Source organism: Peromyscus californicus, unplaced genomic scaffold (genome assembly GCF_007827085.1).
Source record: "Peromyscus californicus insignis strain IS unplaced genomic scaffold, ASM782708v3 Scaffold_12__1_contigs__length_115047231, whole genome shotgun sequence".
NCBI lineage: Eukaryota > Metazoa > Chordata > Mammalia > Rodentia > Cricetidae > Peromyscus > Peromyscus californicus.
In genome coordinates, this window is record NW_026294413.1 from 99,619,917 (window position 1) to 99,644,539 (window position 24,623).

Genomic DNA, 24,623 nt, shown 5'->3' on the forward strand with positions numbered 1-24,623 from the left:
TAGTCACATAATCTCAAGCTAGCTCTTGTATTTATAAAGAAAATTAATTACCTTGGATCTTACTCTCATGATCCTCCCAGATACAGCTAGCTAGCCACCTGTGATTCTGAATGTAATCATTGTTCATGTCACTGGTCATTGTCACAGTTCCAGCTGATGATACCATCATTAATTCAATGTGAGGAATCTGGTGCCAGAATGATTGGCAGGAGCAGAGCTGAATGTCAGCCCTTTGTTGAAATATTGGCTGCATCTTATTTAAACTCCAATCTTATTCTTGCTATTTTATGTTTGGAATGAGAAAGAAGACAAAATCAACATTCTACAGTTCTGTGCACTCTCTTGTTGATCGAGTTTCTGCTGAATACATAGACTTTGCTCATTGTTTTCCTTCCAAAAGCCTTGTTGGCTTATTTTCCTTCTGAATTGTCAACTTAATATGCTCTCTTACTTTTGTGCAACTTCAAAAGATAGTAAATAATTTGGTTATTGTTACCATGGTCAGAGAGGAATCTGAGGACAATAAAAGATAAATTGAGAAAGATCCTTGATTTGGCATGTGTCTGTGGGAGATTCCTCCAAGAGATAGAGTTGTGGGGTCTGTGATTACACACCAGCATGTTGCTGGAATGTTCCAGTTGAAAAGTTACTTTAAGAGCATGTTAACCATAACCCAAACACACAAACAGCAACTGTCAGTAAATGCACATGTGCCACAGGCATATACACAAACCTGCTCACACACACATGCAAATACACATGCATACACATACACATACACACATATATGAGCATCAACATATAGTTATAAGAAACACACACACACAGTCTTTGGCAAAAGAAACTGAAGTCATTCCACAAGAACACTCTCCTTTAGAAGGTACAATAGGTCCCCCCAAATTAAGGTGCGATTTGAAATAAGATAAAATTAAAAATGCACATGATTAGAATGAGGAGAGAATATGAAAGGCACAGTAAAACAAATATTTTGAAAGGATTAAATGGATAAAATAAAGATTACCAAAAAATGGAAGCTATCAGAAGAACAGGCATATTTTTAAAGGGCTCAAAAGGTCTTGATATAAAATTACAGCCTTTAATGTAAAAACCCCAGTGAATGTTAAATAGCAGATTAAGTGCATTTGAAAATGATTTAGTGAGCTGAAAGATGGATCTGAGGAAATTACCCACATGCAGCACAAAAAAGAAAAATAAAAGAGGTAACAGAGAAAGACGAGCATGTGAACATAGTGAAGAATTAATCCACCAAAGGAATGCAAAGCTGTTACAGAGGATGCTTTAATGTCTTACTGACTATGTAAAGGATGGCTGGCATCGATGGGCAGATATGTCACATCTGCAATGAAAGGCTTACTGCCTTAAAGATATCATTCTTCCTCAGATGCAAAGTAATATTGGGATGTGTTTTTACAGAGCTATACAGAGTGATCTTCAATTCTGATGGATCAAAACATTCCTTGAAACCACCTGGGAAATTGTAGAGTAGAATATGGTGGGAGGCAAATGAAAAGAAACTGCCCCAGTAGATAGATAGCAAATGTGGCACAAAACTTTGGTAACTAGAAGTGAACAGTGTCGCTATGGTGACCAAGTAGAGGTTCAGGGAAACAGAGGAACAGAGGGTCAGAAGCAGCCTTTCATGGGAGGCTGGTCTATAACAAGCCATGCCTTCCCAAACAGGAAATGTTTCACTCAAACAGTGATGGAAGGACAATGTTTTTTCTAATCATCAGTTGTAAAAATCTAGGCATCGTAGTCTGTCATTTGCTATAGCAATCCAACTTTGCTGCTACAGTAGAAAAGTAGCCAGTTATAATGTGCAAACACACACATGAGCCATGTTCTAATAAAACCTTTCTTGGAAAAACAGGCATCTGCCCTATAAGCTGTAGCTTGGAAATCTCTGGTCTGTTAAATTACATTTTGATTTGGAAAATCCCGAGATTAGATCCCTATTCTCATGCTGTGTGTAGAAAGAAATCAACATAAAAGAGTGTACTAAATATAAAAGGAAAACTTTAGAATGTTAGAGAGAAAATTCTAGAAGAATGTTAATGTAGAGGAAAATATCTTAAGAAAAACAGAGAAACACCGCCGGGCGGTGGTGGCGCACGCCTTTAATCCCAGCACTCAGGAGGCAGAGCCAGGAGGATCTCTGTGAGTTCGAGGCCAGCCTGGGGTACCAAGTGAGTTCCAGGAGAGGCGCAAAGCTACACAGAGAAACCCTGTCTTGAAAAACCAAAAAAAAAAAAAAAAAAAAAAAAAACAGAGAAACAAAAAGTATTGATCTGACACAAAATTTAAAATATTTGGGTGTACCAAAATACAGTTCATGAGTTAATTTTAAAAGGCTGCTGCAGTTTTGAAGGTAATATCTACAGCATGCATGGCTAGCCCATGGTTATAGAAAATACATTCATAGAATATTTATAGTTTAGCAGGTAAACCTACCAAGAGAAAAGAATAATTAGAGCCAGTTTAAGATAAAAGTCATACGACTAATATTCACATCTAAGTATTTCAATTTCTAGTGTTGAGTAAATACAATTATAAGATTTTATTCATTTTTTTTTTGTGTGTGTGTGTGTATCACAAGCGTTGAGTATTGCACTCATCTTTTTTCATGGATGCTCAAAATACAAACTCTTTTGTGCCTGTGTAGCAAGCTTTTGACCAGCTGAACCATCTTGCCAGCTTCCTGAGATACTATTTTATAATCTTCAATATTATAGCCATAGGGAAAGAAAGTCAAATATTGCCACTCTGAACTTAAGTGCCTCCAGCCATGTCAGAGAGCAGTATTATTCAGTAATGCTGAGGCTGTGCATATGCTAAAATCCAACCCTTTCTAGTACATATCCTGAAGAAAATCATACATATATGCATATGGAGTCAAACAAGCATATGACTTTGGCATTGTTCAGATCATTAAAAATACCAAACAATACTATCAGTAGAGGGATAGCAAAGCTTTTAATGCTAATGGAATAGAATGTGTGTGTGTGTGTGTGTGTGTGTGTGTGTGTGTGTGTGTGTGTGTGTGCATCATAACACTGGGCACAAACTTCTTGCGTATTTAAAACAAATGTTTGATGTTACATTGACGTGTAATATGAAACTAGTACCTTAAAATAAAGAGAAAGGGGGAGGAAATGTGTACGGACTTGGCTGAAAGGCTAAGCACAAAATTTTAAGAGAGTGGCTATCACTTGAAAAAGAAAGAGAGGAAATGACCGAGGTATATTGATGCACTCCTGCAATCCTAACAACCCAAGAGGTGTAAGTAGGAGTTTTAAAAAATGTTGAGGACTGTCTTTGCTACAAAATGGGACCCTGTCAAGGGAGAGGGGAGGAAAATAAGGGGAAAAATTATAAAGAAATATAAAATTATGATAACTAATATATAATATTCTTGTTTTTTTAAAGAATGACATTAAATTATTTTGATAATAATGGATAAAATCATTTTTACTGGAATACTTTCTTAGTGCTTGAGTAATTTGATCACCTTTTAAATATGGCAAAAAAGAAATATATACATATGTGTCTACATGCATATATACTCAAAAATATTCATGGAATGTATGCAAGCATGTGGGCACACACGTACAAATATAGAGAGAGTCTGAAGAGGAGAAAGATTCAGAATTATTCAATGGTAAAAAATGAATAGAAAAATAATTTCAACTTTTAAGGCTGCACATATGCTATAAGTTTGAAAATACTACTGGGTAATAGTTTATGCAGAACATTGTTAAGTAAAAGAGATGGCTAGTGGAGGATTTTAAATAGAAGCAGGAGATGAAATGGTTACAAGTTTTATTTTAAAGCATCCTGTGAGGGTGCAGCATGAAAGAGCATTTCTGAACATTGTGAGTCAGCCATTCAGGGAGCTATTTCCTTAGTCCTGGGAAGAGACAAAGCAGCTGGTAATGATTTGTGCTGTGATGTCAAATAGGACTTGGTGATAAATTGGAGGACAAAATTAACAGCTCTGAGATTTTAAGCATATGTTATGCCATGCTAGTAGTCAAGAGGTAATAGGAGAAGATGAAGACCACAATTTCAGTTTGGATGTGTGATGTAGAATGGACAAAGTAAAAAAAAAAAATGCAGAAAACAAGAGGTCATACTCATGGTCTGAGACCATGTTCTTACAGAGGCAGTATGCTCTAGTACCTTTGTGTGGCTTTTTCACTACTGGCATGGAGAAGGCATATAAATGGAGGAAGTGGGTTGTTCCTGTATCATTGAATTTACAGTTGAAGACATTACTGTGCTGTGCACCCTATCTTGGACTCTTAAGTTGTCTACAAAGAAAATAAAGGACAGAACTGATGGGATGTCTCAATAAATGTGCCTTCCGGAAGATTTTAAAAAGCAAAAATCAACACATTGTGTCTTTATGTGCATTTTACTATTCTTCAGAAGCTGTTTATAGAGGACAAATTTCTGATATTTGCCCACAAATATCTTCATTACTCATAGTCATAAGTACATAATAATTTGCTAGCCATGTTTTCCCTAGGAAAAAATACTGTGAGAATTAAAACTGAAACTTTTCAAGTACACGTGTGATTTTGAATTTCATTCCTACTTCATGGGAACTCTCTGACCTCAGGGAACATACTAGCAATTTGCAGGGTGGTTTACTGTTTTGTTAAATATGGTTAAAAACAGTGACTGACAATCAGAGTAACTGAGGGGAATACATGGACTATTACCAGGAGGGCACTTAACCTCCATATTGTAAGTAGAAATGCCAGTGATTCCAAAATGGTGGGAAACTGGTGTCCTCCAGAATTTGACAAACATTGTCAGTCCATTTTCTTTCAGCATACTCTATCCGACACACATCTGACTTCTCTTGATATAAATAACTCTTGTTCAGATAATTCTTTTTATTTTTTTAGAATTTAAATTTGTTATTTTTTTTTACCCTTTTTTTGTTTCCCCTCTCTCTCCTTATCCCAGTTACTCCTCACCCTCCCCTACTCACTCCTCCTCCACTGTTTCTCTTCAGATACAGGCTGGCTTCCCATGGATGTCAGCCAGCCATGGTCTATCAGGTTGCAGTGAGACTTGGCACTTCCTCTTCTCTTAAGACTGAATGAGTACTCCAGTGGGAGGAAAAGATTCCAAAAGCAGGTAGCAGAGTCATAGACATCCCTTGCTCTTACTGTTAGGAGTTCCAAAATAAGACCAACCTACATTACTGTCACATACATGCAGAGGGTCTAGGTCAGTCTCATGCAGGCTCCCTGGTTGTTGGTTCAGTCTCTGTGAGCTCCTTTGAGCTAGGTTAGTTAGTTCTGTGTGTTTTCTTGTGGTGCCCTTGATACCCCTGGGTCCTATAATCCTTCCTCCCCCTCTTCTGCAGGATTCCCTGAGCTCTGCCTAATGTTTGATTTGGTGTGTGTGTGGGGGGGGGGGTGTCTCTGCATCTGTTTCCATCAGTTGCTGGGTGAAGTCCCTCTGATGACAGTTGGGCTAGGCACCAATCTATGAGTATAGCAGACTATCATTAGGAATCATTTCATTGACTTTTTGTTTTTGCCCTTAGTATTTGGTTCTATCCTAGGTCTCTGGAGAAATCCTGCCTCTGAGTCCTGGCCCTCAGGTTATGGGCCTCCAGCTGTGCCAGTCCTTAATCCATCACCCCACAATTTCTATGCCGTCTTTACCCTCAAACATCTCATAGGCAGGACAAATTGTAGGTCGAAAGGTTTGTGGCCGTGTTGATTTTCCAGTCCCTCCCTGGAAGTCTTGCTGGTTTCAGAAGGGGGCTGGTTCAGGCTCCATATCTTCCATTACTAGAGTCACACTCATAGATGCTTGGGAGTTTCCATTGTACTAGGAAATGCTCCTCAATTCTAGTTGTCTCTCCCAGTACTCTCTTTCTCTGTTCTCCCCACACCTCACACCTGCTTCTCTCATCCATGTTCTCCTTTCAGGCTCCTCCCCACTTCCACTGGCAATGTTCATTCTATTTCCTCTTCACAGAGAGATTCATAGCCCCCGCTCATGGCCCTACTCCCCATCTTGAGCCCTCCTTCTTACTTAGTTTCCCTGGATCTGTGGGTTATAGCATGTTTCTCCTTTACTTTATGGCTAATATTCACTTATGAGTAAATACATACCATGTTTGTCTCTCTGGGTCTCCGTTACCTCACTCTGGATGACTTGTTCTTTTTCTATCCATTTGTCAACCAGTTTCCTGATGTTACTGTTTTTAACAGCTGTAAATGTCTGTATTTTCTTTATCCATTCTTTGGTTGAGGCACATCTAGGTTATTTCCAGTTTCTAGCTGTTCTGAATAAAGCTACTGTGAACATAGTTGTGTAGGTGTCCTTGTGTTATGGTAGATCATCCTTTGGGTATGTGCCTAGGAGTAGTATAGCTGGATCTTGAGGTAAATTGATTCCCGATTTTCTGAGAAACTGCCATATTAATATCCAAAGTGGCTGTACAAGTTTGCACTCCCACCAGTAGTGGAGGAGTGTTCCCCTTGCTCTACATCCTCTCCAGCATGAGCTGTCACTTGTGTTTTTAATCTTAGCCATTCTGACATGTATAAGATGGAATCTCAGTTTCATTTTGATTTGCATTTCCCTGATGGTTAAAGATACTGAACATTTCTTTAAGTGCTTCTCAGCCATTTGAGATTCCTCTGTTGAGAATTCCCTGTTTAGATATATACCCCATTTTTTAATTGGATTATTTGTTTTTTATGTCTAATTTCTTGAGTTCTTTATATATTTTAGATATCAGCCTTCTGTCCGATGTGGGTTTGGTGAAGATCTTTTCCTATTCTGTGGGCTGTCATTTTGTCCTTTTGACAACATTCTTTGCCTTACCAAAACTTTTCAGTCTTATGATGGCCCATTTGTTAATTGTTGATCTTAGTGCCTGTGTGATTGGTGATCTATTCAGGAACAGATATCTCATTTTCCCCTCAAAGTTTTTATTTTCAATTTACTATTATTGTGACTTAAAATTTTAGCAAGATTGGGCAAAAAAATTCTAAATGGATGAACTTTTCAATCTGAAATATCAAGGTATGTATCAACTTGAAAACAGACATAATCCAATATTATTGTTGTTAGAATCTACATTAATTTTCTTTGCTCAGTTTCCACAGTTCTTCCTGGAATGATATTGTTTATTTATCATTTGTCTTGCAAGTTCTTGTATTTCATATTTCTCAATTTTCCTTTTTCCCATAATATTTACTGATCATTTGGGAATTCCACACCATGAACCCTCATCATACTCACCTCCAAGTCCTCCCAGGTCTGCTTCCCCCCCTCTGTGACACCTCCCCCCAAAAAAGAAGAAAAAAGAAAAAAACAATTCCAATTTATGTTGCCCATGTACTCACTGAAGCATGGTCAAACTCAGTTAATTTTACTTTTTAAAAACATAATTTTTCATTATTGTTGTAACTCATTATTTTCATTTGTCTTTGTCTTTTCTTGTGAAATAGTAGCACCTACAATTAGGTCATTTTCTTATAGTACAAGTTAATGAGTTCTAATGGAGTGCATACTCACATATATGTCACACCTGTCAGTAATAGCTTTCCAAACACCCAAAAGAAGACCAGATTCCCTTACATGATTATATCTTCATCATTCTCCCCTAGAGATAGTCATTCTTTGAATTTTATCTAATAATGGCTTTGTAACTAGAGTTTTCCTTCTTTGCCCACAGTCAGGACAAACCTTTGTCACCCGCCAGTCCCACAGTCGCTCAGACCCAACCAAGTAAACACAGAGACTTACATTGCTTACAAACTATATGGTGTGGCAGACTTCTTGCTAACTGCTCTTATAGCTTAAATTAATCCATTTCCATAAATCTATACCTTGCCATGTGGCTTGTGGCTTACCGGCATCTTCACATGGTGCTTGTCATGGCAGCGGCTGGCAGTGTCTCTCTGATTCAGCCTTCCACTTCCCAGAATTCTCCTCTCTCTTTGTCCTGCCTATACTTCCTGCCTGGCCACTGGCCAATCAGTATTTTATTTATACAGAACGATATCCACAACAATGGCTTTGATGCTTTTCTCCATAATAGACCTAACTATGTATCTGCCCTAATACAGTACAGCTGTAATTTTTTCTCCACTTCTGTCTTCTCTTCCCACTTGCCTTCCACCTTCCCTGCCATCCAGATTCATCCTCTTTCTGTTTTTCACTAGAAAACATATATCTAAGGGATAATAAAAAATAAATAAAATAGAATAAGATAAAACAAATACAAAGAAATGGAATAGGACAAAACAAGTAAACAGAAGAAAAAGAGCCCAAGGAACCAGACGCAAATATAAATGCATAGACCTACTCATTCACCTACTGAGGACTTCTATAAAAACACGAAACTGGAAACTATAATATATACACAAAACAAGTAGAGTAAAAGTAAATAAATAAATACTTAAAAAAATGTTTAAAAAAAACCCAAAACCTCTGATATGACATTATGAATCAAAGAACCTCCAAAGATGCCATTGAGTTCATTTTCTGTTGTCCACATACTGCTGTGCCTGTAGTCTACCCCGAACAGTAGTTTGTTTCCCCAATGAGACTCTCTTGGAGAAAACTAATTTTTCATTAGCAGTAGTTATCAATTAGAGATTGCTTATGGGTTAGGGATTGGGGTGGGGCATGTGTCCTCTCTTGCACTTCTAGAGCTGCTCTGGGCATAGTCATTCAGGTCCTTTGCATATTGCCCCAATCTCAGTGAGTTCATATGTGCATGGATCCTGTTGATAAAAAGGACCTTCTCTTCACCAGAGTTCTCTAAGCCCTGAGGAATTTGATAGAAACATCCCATTCAGAGCTGAATGTTCCACTGTCTTTCACTCTCTGCATATTGTCTGTGTGTGAGTCTTTATATTTGTTCACATCTGCTGCAGGAAGAAGCTTCTGTGATGATTGTGGTGATATATTGTGTACCCCAATAAAGCTTGCCTGGGGATCAGAGGACAGAACCAGCCACTAAGTTAGACATAGAGGTCAGAGAGTGATGGCACACACCTTTAATCCTATCACTCAGGAGACAGAGATCTGTCTCGATCTCTATAAGTTCAAGGTCACACTGGACTACATGAGAGAAAAAGAACCAGGCGATGGAGACATACACCTTTAATCCCAGGAAGTAATGTATCAGAACACAGAAAGGCATATAAAGTGTGAGGAAACAGGAACTCTCTCTTGAGGCTGAGGATTTCATAGAGGTAAGCTGTTCTGCTTCTCTGATCTTTCAGCTTTCACCCCAATATCTGGTTCCAGTTTTTTTTTATTATAAGACCCTTAAGATTCATGTTACAGATGATGGCAGAGCAAGGCAGTGATCTATGCATACAGCTTCTATATACATAGCAGAGTGTTATTAGGAATCATTTTATTGCTATGTTTCTTTAGTAGATCAGTAATATTTGGTTTTCTCCTAGGTTCCTGGGCTATTGTGGTGGGTCATCCCATCCCCACTTTCCCCCTGGGTACTCCTGAGCAGCAGCATCAGGAAATATTAGATAGAAATTTAGAGGGGAGAGAAACAGATATAAAACACAGGATAGCCTCAGGAGGGCCTGGACCCTAATTCGTAGAGCCCCAACTATCTTTACCAAAGGGCTTTTAAAAGAATGCCAAGGGGTGGAGCAAAAGACCTCCGCCCAGCTCAGCCAAGTGCAGACCATCTCAGACACCTGGTACTCAGGCCTGTGATCCAATCATCCTCTTATACAGACCTGCTGGGTAAAGCCACTAGGAAACCTAGGTGGACTCCAACAGGCTATCTCATCTCAGATTCAGGTATTGGTTCCATCTTAATGAGTTGCCTTAAATTTATTCAGATATTGGTTTGTTACTCCCACTAGTTTTGTGCTACCATTGTACTACTTATCTTGCAGTTAGGACACCATTGTAGACAGAAGAGTTTGTAGTATTGTGCAGAGTACATTCTAGTACCAAGAACATTAGACAACAGGGATGAAGGTTCTAGGTAGGTACCAGCTCAACTTGTCCAAGTTCAATGAATTGTGTATGTGTTGTTTTCAGTAATTGGGCTGTAGCAGGGTCCTGTGCTATTTCCTTTGTGGGAGAGGGCAAGTAGGTGCAGAGTGAATGACACACACTCTGGGAGGATGTTGAAGCAACAAGCTCAGTTATATTCAGGAAGAAGCAAACTTTATACATCCTCCACCCCACCCTGGGGCAAGGGAAAAGGTCTGATGAATATGCATCTGCTGGTGTGAGATGGCTGCCTCTCATTGGCCCAGGTCATCTCAGATCATGTCTCAGCTGCTGTTGCTCTTCCCTTAGGCAGATCCAGGTTGGCTCTCAGGAAGTATCTTATGTGCATGCTCTCAATACTGGTTTGGGCTGACTGGCCCCCAGGCCTGTCAGGGCTTAGTCATCCCACTCTGGGCCTTGCTATAAATTTGTGGAAAGCAATCTATGCAGCCTTTGCAACAGCCTGGATTGTTTTGGGGCTCTTAGGGGAAGTCTTTGGCCAACAATTCAATTATATATAACCCATTCTTTATACTGAAGCTTCCTTTGGGGATGAGACATATCCAGTTTGGTCTCTGTCTCCCTTGTTATTTGGCAATTTCATTTAGATTGCCTTCATACATGTAGATAATATAGCTTTTACTATATTAAATTACCCCTCATATAGGCCTTAATTTTATCTGTCTCTCCATATTCCCTCCCTTGTCCTCTTGATTCCTCCTTCTTCCTCCTCATTTGATTCCTCCACTGTTAATTATAGCCTAAATTTTTACAAACATGTAGATGCACATATAGTTTGGTAGGTTTTAAACTTCATCTATGCTTTCGCAAGTGGCTAAATTACAATTATGTTAATTTCTGTATATTATTCACCTGTGATTTTTTATTATTATCCATTTGCTATGGATGGATGGACATTGAAATATACATATGTGAACCTATTGTGAATGGTTTTTTGTGATATGATGCTTATTAAATAAATAATTGAGTTCCTTAGAAGTAGTAGAAACAGTGGCTGGATGGTAGGGTACAAACTTTGCCTATTTGTTAAATAATAACAAACTATATTCCATAAAAAATCTTGCAACTTTATACCCACCTATATTTATGAGTTCTATTAATAGTTCACATCCTTATCCTACATATCATCTGATTTTTCCAGCTCTCCTAGGGATGTGTATTTACTCCCCCATTAATATTTTATCATGGTCTGTGATGGTTAATCATCATTAGCAACTTGTTAATCTAGATGAATGAAGTCTAGAAGATAAGTGAAGTCCAACTTTGTGTATCTGAAGGGGTATGCCCAGAGGATTAGATAGGGTGGCTCTATTGTGGGTTCATCTCTGATGTAGTGATAATTATTAGGAAATATGATACACTATAATGGTATTATTAGGAAGTGGTGATCTGAGATCGTGTCTTGCAGGAGTAGGCAGGCCACTTAGGGTAAAATTTCAGGGTCTATGTTTTGCCCATGGCTCTTCTTTTATGCCTCACATTCTGCTACCTCTTGTTCTATGAGGTAGAGATCTTTCCCTGTGGTCCTCCTTTGTGCTCCATTCTCTGCTTCCTATCTTCCATGAGATGAACTGCTAATTTTGTTACAAGTTCCAACCAAGATGATATTCTGCCCAAATACGTTATGCCAAGTAAGCACAGAGTAAAGAAACTCTCTGAAACTATAACAAAACAATAGATTCTCCCTTTCAGCTGTTCTTAGGTATTTTGAGCATCAGGACTTTAAACACTAATGAGTGGTCACTGTGGAATTTTTAAATTCATTTTTCTATGTTGATTCCTGGGTAATTCTTAATTTTGATGCTATTTTAAATTACATTTTAAATGTCTTTTCTAGCCATTGTGAATGGCATATAAGAAAGGAATTGGTTATTATATAAAGTTTTTGTGTTGAACTCATTTGTTGAATTATCCTTTTAATTAGAAAAATATACCTCTATGTTACTTTGAATTATTATTTAGTCAATCACACTATCTACCAAAAATAATTTGTGAATTTTTATTTCTATAAAATACTTTTGTTCTTCCAGGACACTGGTGAGCAAGTATGATTAAAGTGGGAAATATTGGCCACTTTGGGTTTTAATAAAGAGTACTCACTGCTTAACTGTGAAGAATTACATTTCAATCTTCATGTGATCCTTTGGTTCAAGGGCACAGTATTCCTTCTCAGTCATTGTTGAGCTTTCATATCAAAATCATAGACAGAGTTATCTTTGAATTTTCTTTGAATGATATGATCATAAAACTTCATCCTTTGTTCAAATTATTTTCTAACATTAAATCAGATCACTGGGTCCAAGGCCCAGCTTTTTATTTTGCTATAATATGTCATGAGCAAGCTAAATAAAGCAATAAATAAATCCTGTTGGCTTTTCTCCTAAGTGTGTTTCTAGTACTTTGGATTTCCAGGATTATCATGACGACTAAAATTAATTCATGAGTAATTTTAGTTACCTTGTTCTTCAATTTGATGTCAAGGTCATAGTAGATTTTTTAAAAGAAGGATGTAAATATTCTTGCACTTCTTAGAAGACTTTAGCATTATAAATGTTTCTTCCTTGGATGTGGAATGCATTCACAAACTCATTTGGGAATGCATGTTGCAGGAACCCTTTTTGACTAATAATGAATTTTCATTAATAGCAATTGAAAAAAAAATGTGTCATAATTCGGTGCTGTTAAATATTTGGTTTAAGCATAGTTTATCAGCGTGTTCAAAGTTATGCATAAATTTATTCATAATAAACTCATCATTCAGTGTCAACAAATTCTTAACTAATGTATTTTCCCATCATTTACATTGGTTAGTTTGTTCTGTATCTTCAGATGTTCACCAATTTCGTTGCTGTTTCCAGTAGCTTAGTTATTTTACTTTGATGCTCATGTTTATTTAGTTTAACACTCTAAAGTGATTCATTATTTTTATGAAAGTGTATTTGCACAAAAGTTTGCTTGTTGGTTAGTGATATAATAAGCAGCTTTCTTTTAAATACTTTTTGAAACCATGTTTTTTTCTAATGATTTTCTTTCAACATTGGGCAATGCCAACCTCAGTGGCCTATACTGCCACCTGTGGGCATGGTGTCTAAGTGTTAACATTATTGTATGTTTTTTGACATACAGCTGTAAAAATCATTGAGTTGTAGTTTGTGCTTTTTGTCAAGTTTAACAATCTGTAAATTTTAGTAATTTTTAATTGCAGATGAAATTAATAAATGACTTAATGATTTTTAAAGTTTAAATAGTTTTTAATTCTAAAGACAGATATACGATCTTACTTTAAATTTTGTCTTCTTTGGGGCTTATTAAATAATTTGAAATTATACATTTTAATTTATTCTTTGAGAAGTTCACATTATGTATTCTGATCTCACTCCTCTCCCAGTCCCTTCATGTCTGCCCCCTCACTCTTGTTGTGCCCCCCGAGGAGAGCTAAAAAGGAATAAAAATAAGATAAAAATGAACAATAATATATAATATATATATATATATATTTTTAAAAGGAAAAACATTTCGCTTCTCCATCTTTCCCACCTCTCCATCATCTCTCCATTCATCTCAGTGGCCTGGGAGCTATCATGCAGTATTCTCAAACAGCTTTACTTACAAATGTTCATAATGTAATGAGTTTTTGATGAGGTTCAAGGCTTCTAGCTTTGATATAACATCAAAACTGAACCCCCACCATATTCTACAACATCCTGCTATTGCAAGTTAAGGAGATCCTGAGGCTACGGTTCCACAGGATCAGTCCCTTCACACAGTCCAGCAGATCACAGATAAGGTAGATGCTAGGTGTGCCAACTCAAAGCCTTGGATGTGTGCCTGGGTGGCAGCTGAGTTGTTCGGTCCAGGTCCAGGCCTCTGGGGCGGAGCCAGCTCTCGCAGGCCCATGGTGAGGGGTGGAGTGAGCTTTCTTTCCTAAGTGTGAGGGCCAGCTCTCCGGTAGGAGCAGGGACAACTTTCTCTGCTGGGGTCCAGGATCTGAGCATCTGTCTGCACTACCTTCGGTGTTTCCTGGAGCCTCTGACATCGATGGTGACCGCGATTGTGGTGGCACCACAGACCCAGACATTGGCCATCGGCAACAGTTCGACACAGAAGACACTGGCCACAGGTGGCAGCACAGGCTTCCAAGGTTGGCATGGTCCCAGTAGAGACATATCCCTTATACTCCAACACACTCCAGAGGCCAGGGGTTCTTGTGGTCTATGATAGCAAAGTGGGCCATGAACATCATCGCAGAGCTAGGATGTGGTAGAACCATGGACTCAGTCATGGTTCTCATTGGCATCCTGGGCTTCGATGTCACCACAGCCCCAGATGGCTGCACAGCCCTCTCAAACAGGCCTTGCCCCAGCTTCAAGGTAGCCTTAGGATACCAGCATTCCCCCAGGCAGTGGCATATATCTCCAGTATCTGCCCAGCCTTCCATGGTAACAGGAGCCATGGATATCAACACAGACCATGGCTGCAGCAGGGTCATGGACCGAAGCATGGCTCCAGGCTGAAGCTCAGGTTCAGGTGTTACCATGACCCCAGGTTGCTACTCAGAGTACTCAGATCTGTAAGGCCACTGTGGCCGCCAAGATAGCATCAGGTGTCAGCCCATATCCAGGGCATCTACATAGCTTTCAGTGGTAATAGGAGCCATCAACATCAACACAGACCCTAGCTGCAGCAGGGTCACAGACTTGCTGCCACCCCCCACCCCCCATGCAGCTCTTTCTGGTTGACACCATAGTCACTAGTAGCAGTGTAGGCCACCCAGATCATCACAGCCCTAGCCACGGCACATCCCTAGGATGCCACCATGTCCACAGATGGTGACTCAGAACACAGGTATCCTTGTGTCCCTTGGTGGCAACACAGGCTATGGACATCATCAGAGACCCCGGCTGCTATTGGACCACGTTTTCAGACACGGTCCTTGGAAGCAACCTGGGCCAGGATGCCTCTATGGCCCTGGGGAGGCAGAGTAGGCCACTCATATCAGCATCACCCCAGCTGCAGGTTGGCCCCAAGTGGGCACCCAGACCCTGGGCATCCACAAAACACCCGATGGCAACCATCACCATAGACACCCACACAGACCCTGAGTGGTATAGGGCGGTGAACCCAGTCATGGCCCTTGGCCACAGCTGAAGCCTAGACTACTCCATGGCCCCAGGCAGTAGCCCAGGACATTAAAATCAGGATCGTCCCTGCTGTGGTGTGGCCCTCAGGCACCTACGTGGCCACACGTGGCAGCCCGAACCCCAGGCATCCTCACAGCCCCAGTTGTAGCAGGAGTCATAGACATCAATGTAGTGATGGATTGTCTCCCCCAATATACTGTGTCTCCCAAAAAAATTTACCTGAGGATCAGAGGAAAAAGCCAGCCACTATATATTTTTTTTCCATTTTTCTTTATTAAGAAAATTTCTACTCACTCTACATACCACCCACAGATCCCACCTCCTCCCTCCTCCCATCTCCTAGCCCTCCCTCCCATGCCACCCCACATCCCCACATCCCCCAAATCAAGGTGTCCCATGGGGAACCAGCAGAGCATGGCACACTGAGCCTAGGCAGGTCCAAGCCACTTCCCACTGTACCAAGGCTAGGCAAGGCACCACACCACAGTCGCCAGATTCCCAAAAGCCTGCCCATACACCAGGGACTGATCCCAATCCCCCTGCCTGGGTGCTCCCCAAACAGTTCGAGCCAAACAACCATCTTTTGTATCTAGTCCAGTCCCGTGGGGGCTTCACAGCCACTAGTCTACAGTTCATGGGCCTCCAATAGTGCGGCCGGTCATCTGGTCATCTAGGCACTTCTTCCTGTCATGATCTCAACGTTCTCTGCCTGCAGAATCCCTCCTCTCTCTCATCGATTGGATTCCTGGAGCTCATCCTAGTGCCTGGCTGTGGATCTCTGCATCTGCCTCCATCAGTCACTGGACAAAGGCTCTATGATGATAGTTAGGTTATTCATTAGACCAGTCACCAGAGTAGACCAGTCCAGGCACCCTCTGGACCACTGCTATCAGTCCAAAGCGGTGTCATCCTTGTGGGTTCCTGAGAGCCTCCCCAGGACTCTGTCTCTTCCTTTTCCCATTATGTCCTCATCTATCATGGTGTCTTTCTCCCTGTCTTCCCACTCTGTCCCTGTTCCAGCTCGACCCTCCCATTTTCCTATGTTTTTATTCCCCACTCCTAGCCCTCTGCATCCCCCCACCCACCCAGTCCACTCACATAGATCTCATCCACTTCTTCACAGGGTCATCCATGTGTACCCCCTAGGGTCTTTCCCTGCTACCTAGCCTCTCTGGAGCTGTGGGTTGCAGTCTGGCAATCCCTTCCCTCACATCTGGTATCCACTTATGAGTGAGTACATACTGTTTGTCCTTCTGAGTCTGAGTTATCTCACTCAGGGTGATATTTTCTAGTTCCATCCATTTGACTGCAAATTTCTTGATATCACTGTTTTTTTTACTGGTGAGTAGTATTCCATTGTGTATATGTGCCACATTTTCTTTATCCATTCTTCAGTTGAGGGGCATCTAGGTTGTTTCCAGGTTCTTGCTATTATGAATAGTGCTGATATGTACATAGTTGAGCATGTGTCCTTGTGGTAAGATTGAGCATTCCTTGGGTATATGCCCAAGAGGTATGGCTGGGTCTTGAGGAAGACTTATTCGCAATTTTCTGAGAAACCGCCATACTGATTTCCAGAGTGGCTGTACAAGTTTGTATTCCCACCAACAGTGGAGGAGTGTTCCCCTTGGTTCACATGCTCTCCAACATAAGCTGTCTTCAGTGTTTTTGATCTTAGCCATTCTGACAGGTATGAGATGGTATCTCAGAGTTGTTTTGATTTGCATTTCCCTGATGACTAAGGATGTTGAGCAATTCTTTAAATGTCTTTCAGCCATTTGAGATTCTTCTGTTGAGAATTCTCTGTTAAGCTCTGTAGCCCATGTTTTTAAATTGAGTTGTTCAGTATTTTGATGTCTAATTTCATGAATTCTTTATACATTTTAGAGAAATGTCAGAAGTGGGGTTAGTGAAGATATTTTCCCATTCTGTAGACTGCTGTTTTGTTTTATTGACCATGTCCTTTGCTCTACAAAAGCTTCTCAGTTTCAGGAGGTCCCATTTATTAATTGTTGCTCTCAGTGTCTGTGCTACTGGTGTTATATTTAGGAAGTGGTTCTCCTGTGCCAATGCATTCAAGACTACTTCCTACTTTCTCTTCTATCAGATTCAGTGTAACTGGATTTATGTTGAGGTCTTTAATCCACTTGGACTTTAGTTTTGTGCATGGTGACAGATATGGATCTCTTTGCAATCTTCTGCCAGCACCATTTGTTGAAGATGCTTTCTTTTTTCCGTGGTACAGTTTTGGCTTCTTTGTCGACAATAATATATTCATAGGTGTGTGGATTAATGTCAGGGTCTTCAATTCGATTCCATTGGTTCATGTGTCAGTTTTTATGCCAGTACCAAGCTGTTTTTATTATTATAGCTCTAAAGTAGAATTTGAGGTCAGGGATCATGATGCCTCCAGAAGTTGCTTTATTATACAGGATTTTTTTTTTATTTTTTTTTTTTTTAGCTATCCTATGTTTTTTGTTTTTCCATATAAAGTTAAGTATTGTTCTTTCCAAGTCTGTGAAGAATTGTGTTGGTATTTTGATGGGGATTGCATTGAATCTGTAAATTGCTTTTGGTAAGATTGCCATTTTTACTATGTTAATTCTACCTATCCATGAGCATGGGAGATCTTTCCATTTTCTGATATCTTCTTCGATTTCTTTCTTCAGAGACTTAAAGTTTTTATCATAAGGGTCTTTCACTTGCTTAGTTAGAGTTACTCCAAGGTACTTTATATTATTTGTGGCTATTTAAGGGGTGATGTTTCTCTGATTTCTTTCTCAGTCCATTCATCATTTGTATATAGGAGGGCTACTCATTTTTTTGAGTTAATCTTGTATTCTGCCACCTTACTGAAGGAGTTTATCAGCTGTAGGAGTTCCCTGGTAGAATTTTTGGGGTCACTAATGTGTACTATCATATCGTTTGCAAATAGTGAAAGTTTGACTTCCTCCTTTCCAATTTGTATCCCCTTGATCTCCTTTTGTTATCTTATTGCTCTAGCTAGAACTTCAAGTACTATGTTGAATAAGTATGAGGAGAGTAGACAGCCTTGTCTTGTTCCTGATTTTAGTGGAATCACTTTGAGTTTCTCTCCATTTAACTTGATGTTGGCTGTTGGCTTGCTGTAAATTGCTTTTATTATGTTTGGTATGTTCCTTGTATTCCTGATCTCTCTAGAACCTTTATCATGAAGGGGTGTTGGATTTTGTTGAAGGCTTTTTCAGCATCCCATGAGATGATCATGTGGTTTTTTTCTTTCAGTTTGTTTATATGGTGTATTATATTGACTGATATTTGTATGTTGAACCATCATTGCATCCCTGGGATGAAGCCTACTTGGTCATGGTGAATAATTTTTTTGATGTGTTCCTGGATTCAGTTAGCCAGCATTTTATTGAGTATTTTTGCATCAGTGTTCATGAGGGAGACTGGTCTGTAATTCTCTTTCCTTGTTGCATCTTTGTGTGGTTTGGGTATCAGGGTGACTGTAGCCTCATAAAAGGAATTTGGTAATGTACCTTCTGTTTCTATTGTGTGGAACAATTTGAAGAGTCTTGGTATTCACTCTTCTTTGAAAGTCTGGTAGAATTCTGTGCTGAAACCATCTGGTCCTGGGTTTTTATTTTTTTATTTTTTGGTTGGGAGACTTTTAATGACTGTTTCTATTTATTGGTCTTTTTAAATAGTTTATTTGGTCTTGATTTAACTTTGGTATGTGGTACCTATCCAGAAAACCATCCATTTCTTTCCGATTTTCCAATTTTGTGGAGTACAGGTTTTTGCAGTATGACCTGCATTTGTTTTCATTGAATTCTAGAAAATCTTTAATTTCTTTCTTTATTTCTTCCTTGACCCATTGGTGAGTCAATTGGTCATTATTCAGTTTCCATGAGACTGTAGGCTTTCTGTAATTTTTGTTGTTGAAATCTGACTTTAAGCCATGGTGGTCCGATAAGATACAGGAGGTTATTTCAATTTTTTTTGTATCTGTTGAGATTTGCTTTATGACCAAGCATGTGGTTGATTTTAGAGAAGGTTCCATGGGGTGCTGAAAAGAAGGTATATTCTTTTGTGTTAGAGTGGTATATTTTGTAGATATCTAGTAAGTCCATTTAAGTCATAATGTCTGTTAGTTCCCTTATTTCTCTGTTAAGTTTCTGTCTGGCAGACCTGTTTATTGGTGAGAGTAGGGTGTTGAAGTCTCCCACTACTAGTATATGAGGTTTGATGTGTGATCTAAGCTCTAGTAATGTTTCTTTTATGAATGTAAGTACCCTTGTATTTGGGGCATAAATGTTCAGAATTGAAACTTTATCTTGGTGGATCTTTCCTGTGATAAGTATGTAATGTCCTTCTCGATCTCTTTTGACTGATTTTAGTTTGAAATCTATTTTATTAGATATTAGGATAGCTACACCAGCTTGCTTCTTAAATCCATTTGATTGCAAAGTCTTTTCCCAGCCTTTTATTCTGAGGTAGTGTTTTTCTTTGAAGTTGAGGTGTGTTTCTTGTATGCAGCAAATAGATGGATCTTGTTTTTGTATCCATTCTGTTAGCCTGTGTCTTTTTATAGGTGAATTGAGACCATTGATATTAATGGATACTAATGACCAGTTATTGTTAATTCCTGTTATTTTTTGGTGGTAGTGTTGAAAGTTTCCCTTCTTTGGTATTTTTCGTGTGGGACTATCTCTTGCCTGTGTTTTCATGGGTGTGTCCAACTTCCTTAGGCTGGATTTTTCCTTCAAGTGCTTTCTGTAGGGCTAGGTTTGTGGAGAGATATTGTTTAAATCTGGTTTTATCATGGAATATTTTGTTTACTCCGTCTATGTTGATTGAGAGTTTTGCTGGGTATAATAGTCTGGGTTGGCATCCATGGTCTCTTAGTGTCTGCATAACGTCTGTCCAGGACCTTCTGGCTTTTAGAGTCTCCATTGAGAAATCAGGTGTTATTCTTTACAGGTCTGCCTTTATATGCAACTTGGTCTTTTCCCTTTGCAGCTCTTAATATTTTTTCTTTATTCTGTATGTTTATTGGTTTGATTATTATGTGGCAAGGGGAGTTTTTTTTTTTTTTTTTTTGATCCAGTCTATTTGGTGTTCTGTAACCTTCTTGTATTTTTATAGGCATTTCCATCTTTAGGTTGGGAAAGTTTTCTTCTATGATTTTGTTGAATATATTTTCCATGTCTTTGAGTTGTTATTCTTCTCATTCTTCTATCCCTATTATTCTTAGCTTTGGTCTTTTCATGGTGTCACAAATTTCCTGGATAGTTTGGGTCATGACTTTGTTGGCTTTAGTGTTTTCTTTGACTGATGTATCTATTTCCTCTACTGTATCTTCAACTCCAGAGATCCGCTCTTCCATCTCTTGCATTCTGTTGGTTATGCTTGCATCTGTAGTTCATTTATAAAATCTGTTCATTTACTCAGATTTTCCACTTCCAGCATTACCTCAGTTTGTGTCTTCTTTATTGTCTTGATTTCAGATTTCAGATCTTGAGCTGTTTCCCTCATTTGTTTAATTGCTTTTTCTTGGTTTTCAAGGGATTTACTGATTTCTTCCCATTTTTTGTTTGACTTTTCCTTGATTTCTTTAAGGAAATTTTTCATTTCCACTTTAAAGATCTCTATCATCTTCTTAAAGTCGATTTCTTCTGTGTTGGGATGTTCAGGTCTTGCTGATGTAGGTTCTGATGGAGCCATGGTAGGTTTTTTGTTGTTGACTGTATTTTTGCACTGGTGTCTACCCATCTCTTTCTCCACTTGGTGCAAGCAGTGTCTGTGTCTGATGGATACTCTTGGTCCAGTGGGAGCTCTTGGTCTAGTTGGTGGTGATGGACTGTTTGTCTCTGGGATAAGCTCCTAGTCCAATTGGCCCTTGTGGGCTCTGTCTCAGGGAGTAGTTGTAATCTTGGCAGGCAGGTGAGTTGGGATGTATGGGGCTTGTGGGTTACAAGGTCTGGTGGGGGACGGTGGTAGTCTGACCTGTATGCAGTAGGTCTGCCTGCTGACTGGCCTGAAACTGGGACTGCAATGGGTAGTGGTGTAGGAGCGAAGGGTTGTGACCCTGGGCCCAAAGCCTAGGGGCTGGAGTGTTCAGGTTTGAGCATAAAGACTCACCTCTTAGTCCAATCGGTGCTGGCTGTCTCAGTCTCAGGGAACAGTAGCAGCCTTGGAGGGTAGGTGGGGCTTGGGTTACAGGGTCTGATGGGGGATGGTGGTAGTTTGACCTGTCTGCAGGAGTTCTGCCTGACTGACTGGTCTGAAACTGGGACTGCAATGGGTAGTGGTATAGGGGCACAGGGTTGTGCCCCTGGGCCCTACCTAGGCCAGTCACTATATTAACATAGAAGTCAGGCAATGGTGGCACATGCCATTAATCTTATCACTTGGGAGGGAGGGATCTGTCTGGATCTCTGTGAGTTTAAAGTCACACTGGGAACAGAGCAAGGCATGGTGATGGCATGGTGATGGACACCTTTAATCCCAGCACTAACCATAGAGGTCTGGAGGGCTGTACAGACAGACTGGAAGTGATAGAGCTGAGCAAGAAGAGGAAGTGATGTAGCTGGGCTGAAAGAGCAAATGAGAGAACAGAACCGAAAGGCATATGGGTGTGGGTATACAGGAAGTAGCTCACTTTGGAAGCTGTGGAGTTGGTGATGTGAGGTTGGTTGTGGCTTTTCCTATTCCTCTGATCTCTCCAGGCTTTAACCCCAACTTCTGGCTCTGAGTTTTATTAATAAGACTGTTTAACAATTCTTCTACACATCAACACTAGCTGAGGCTGCAGTAGGGCCACAGATCCACATATGGCCCTTGGAAGCAGACCAGTACCTGAAGACACCATGTCCCCATGTGGCAAGCAAGTTTCCCACATCAGCCTGTTCTTCATGGTTTTTGCCTTTTCAGAGCCATCTCTTTTATAGGACACAAAGCTCTTTCTGTCCATCTATCCCTCCCATACCCCATCATATATTTGCTCACCATAATGGTGCCAGAGCTTCCAGCTTGTGGCTTCTTTCCACCTACTCAGAGAAACTCTGATAGGCATGTGTGAATTGATCTCCAGCCACTCTATTTTAATGGTGCTGAATGGCCCGTGGCTTCTTCATGCCTGCTCAGAGAAAACTGCTGAAACTATACATTTTTTTTAAATCCACTAATTAGGTTTAAAATATTGCCATATGTCAAGATCTCTTGTAACATAATAATAATTGAGGTAGTACGTGAGAGGTATGGTGACACATGCAGTTAATCCTAGAGTTTGGTTGTCAGAAGCAGGTGAATGATGAAGTTAAGATCATCCTAGGAAACAATGAGACCCTGTTTCAAGATTACATTCTAGGATTATGGTTCAGTGGTAGAGTACTTGTCTAGCATACTAGAGGCTCTGGGTTTCATTTCTAGCATCAGAAGAAAGAAAAGATAATTTGGTTCCGGATCATGGTTAGATAAAGAGGTCAGAGGAGGAGGAGAGAGTCCAGAAGTTGACTAACATACCTGTGATTAATACACACAACAAAGATGGCATCACAAAACACGTGACAAGATGGTCTGCACAATACGTAATTCCAGATGAGTTAGAAATCCAAAGTGAAAAGGGAAATTTTGATTTATGCATCATACCATGCATAGAATTAATTTGACATAATTAGTAATGTGCAAGTTGTAAAGTAATAAAATTTCTAGAAAAAAAAATTTGATTTCAACTTTGAAGTGGGAAAGCCCTGTTAAAACAAAGTCACTCAACTATTTTAAAATATTGATTCAACTACTTTAAAATATTGATGGTTTTAGAATTTATAATTTAGGTATTTTGAAAATATACCTTTAAGGGAGAGAAAAGACAAGTCAGGCACTGAGAAGAAATTCTGGTGGAAGTCAGTACTATGAATATATAAATGTGTGTATAATCCAGTTATTTTTATATATTATCAATTATCATATACATATCTATCTCATACTAAGTATAATGTAGAGGTTACTTCCACATCTATAAAAAATATTGTGACATGGGAAACTTAAATAAGTTTGTCAGTAACAGAAGAAACAAATGCCCCAATTGAAAATAATAGATCTCCAATGTCATTACTGAATATTTTCACTCATCACAAGATGATAGAGAATCCCTTCTATTACCTTCTAATTTTCTATGTAAAATGTATTCTTTTAAGTGCCTTTTATTCTATTTTAACTACTGAGCCTGTTACATTTCTCTGGAGTCTCCTGTCCTCTATTGATATTTCCAGCTTTGTCTTGTTTTGAATAGCAGGAGTCAGTATACCACAGCACATATTTGAATGTTTCAATACTTGACAACTACATCGGATTTTTCTCCCAAATCTCACTTATGGTGCCAATTTTCCGCATGAGTGATCTCATTGGTATTGTTATTAGTTATATTTTAATGCTCTTTATCCATGGGAAGTATATTATACAAATCTAAGCAACAAGTCTGTGTGGTCTGTCCATCATTTGGATTTCTCAAGTGTGTATCTCAGCTTTCATTCATTCATTTATGCCTGTTTTCAATACTCTTAGTACTGGCATGGAGCAGATTGATGTTCTTATTCTAGGAGGTACGTAGGGCAGCCCTTGGAAGTGCGTTTTCATGTAGTTCAGGTGAGGCTGTACTCTATGCTTTTTTTGTTTGTTTGTTTGTTTGTTTTGGTTTTTGAGACAGGGTTTCTCTGTGTAGCTTTTGGTTCCTGTCCTGGATCTTGCTCTACAGACCAGGCTGGCCTCAAACTCACAGAGATCCGCCTCCTGGCTCTGCCTCCCAAGTGCTGAGATTAAAGGCGTGCGGCACCGCCAACTGGCTAAGCTTCATTTCTTATCCTCGGGTCCGTAACTCCATGCAAACCACATCGTGAGTCAGCCATGTGAGTCTCTGCCATAGGGCAGTGGGAGTGGTATGTAGTGCTGGGCTCCCATCCATATCCCTTTTCTTACTTAAATTCATCACTTTTGCTCATCAACCACCTTTCCAAAACACAATTAAAAAAACATACACACAAGTTAACTATACAGACTGAGCAGGTTGTGTGATATACTTATGTGTATTCAATAATAATGAAAAAAGAAGCATGAATTTTAAAGAGAACAAGGGGAGTTATATCAGAGGGTTTGAATGGAAGAAAGAGAAGGGGCAATTCTATAATTTTATTATAATTTCAAAACATAAAAGAAATAATTTAAAAAAGAAATAGTAGCATACTTTTTTAAATTTTACTTATTTAATGTGTGTGAGCATTTTGCCTGTGTACATATCTGTGCTCTACATACTTCCATATCATGTGGATACTGGGGACCAAACCTGGGTCCACTGCAAGAGCAGCAAGTGCTCCTAACCATTGACCCTTCTCTCCAACCTATTATTAACCATCTTTAACTTCTTCCAAGGCTTGAGGG

At 39.5% G+C, this 24,623-nt stretch overlaps 1 protein-coding gene across 1 annotated transcript in view; it reads right to left on the bottom strand.

The window, feature by feature from the left end:
* LOC128106995 (chromodomain Y-like protein) overlaps positions 1-14,147 on the bottom strand; it is a 41,196-nt gene extending 27,049 nt beyond the window's left edge. Inside the window, 1 exon segment of the mRNA XM_052732357.1 lies at positions 14,071-14,147. Within this exon segment, the coding sequence (XP_052588317.1) occupies positions 14,071-14,147 (77 nt within the window).
* Positions 14,148-24,623: the final 10,476 nt, after the last annotated feature.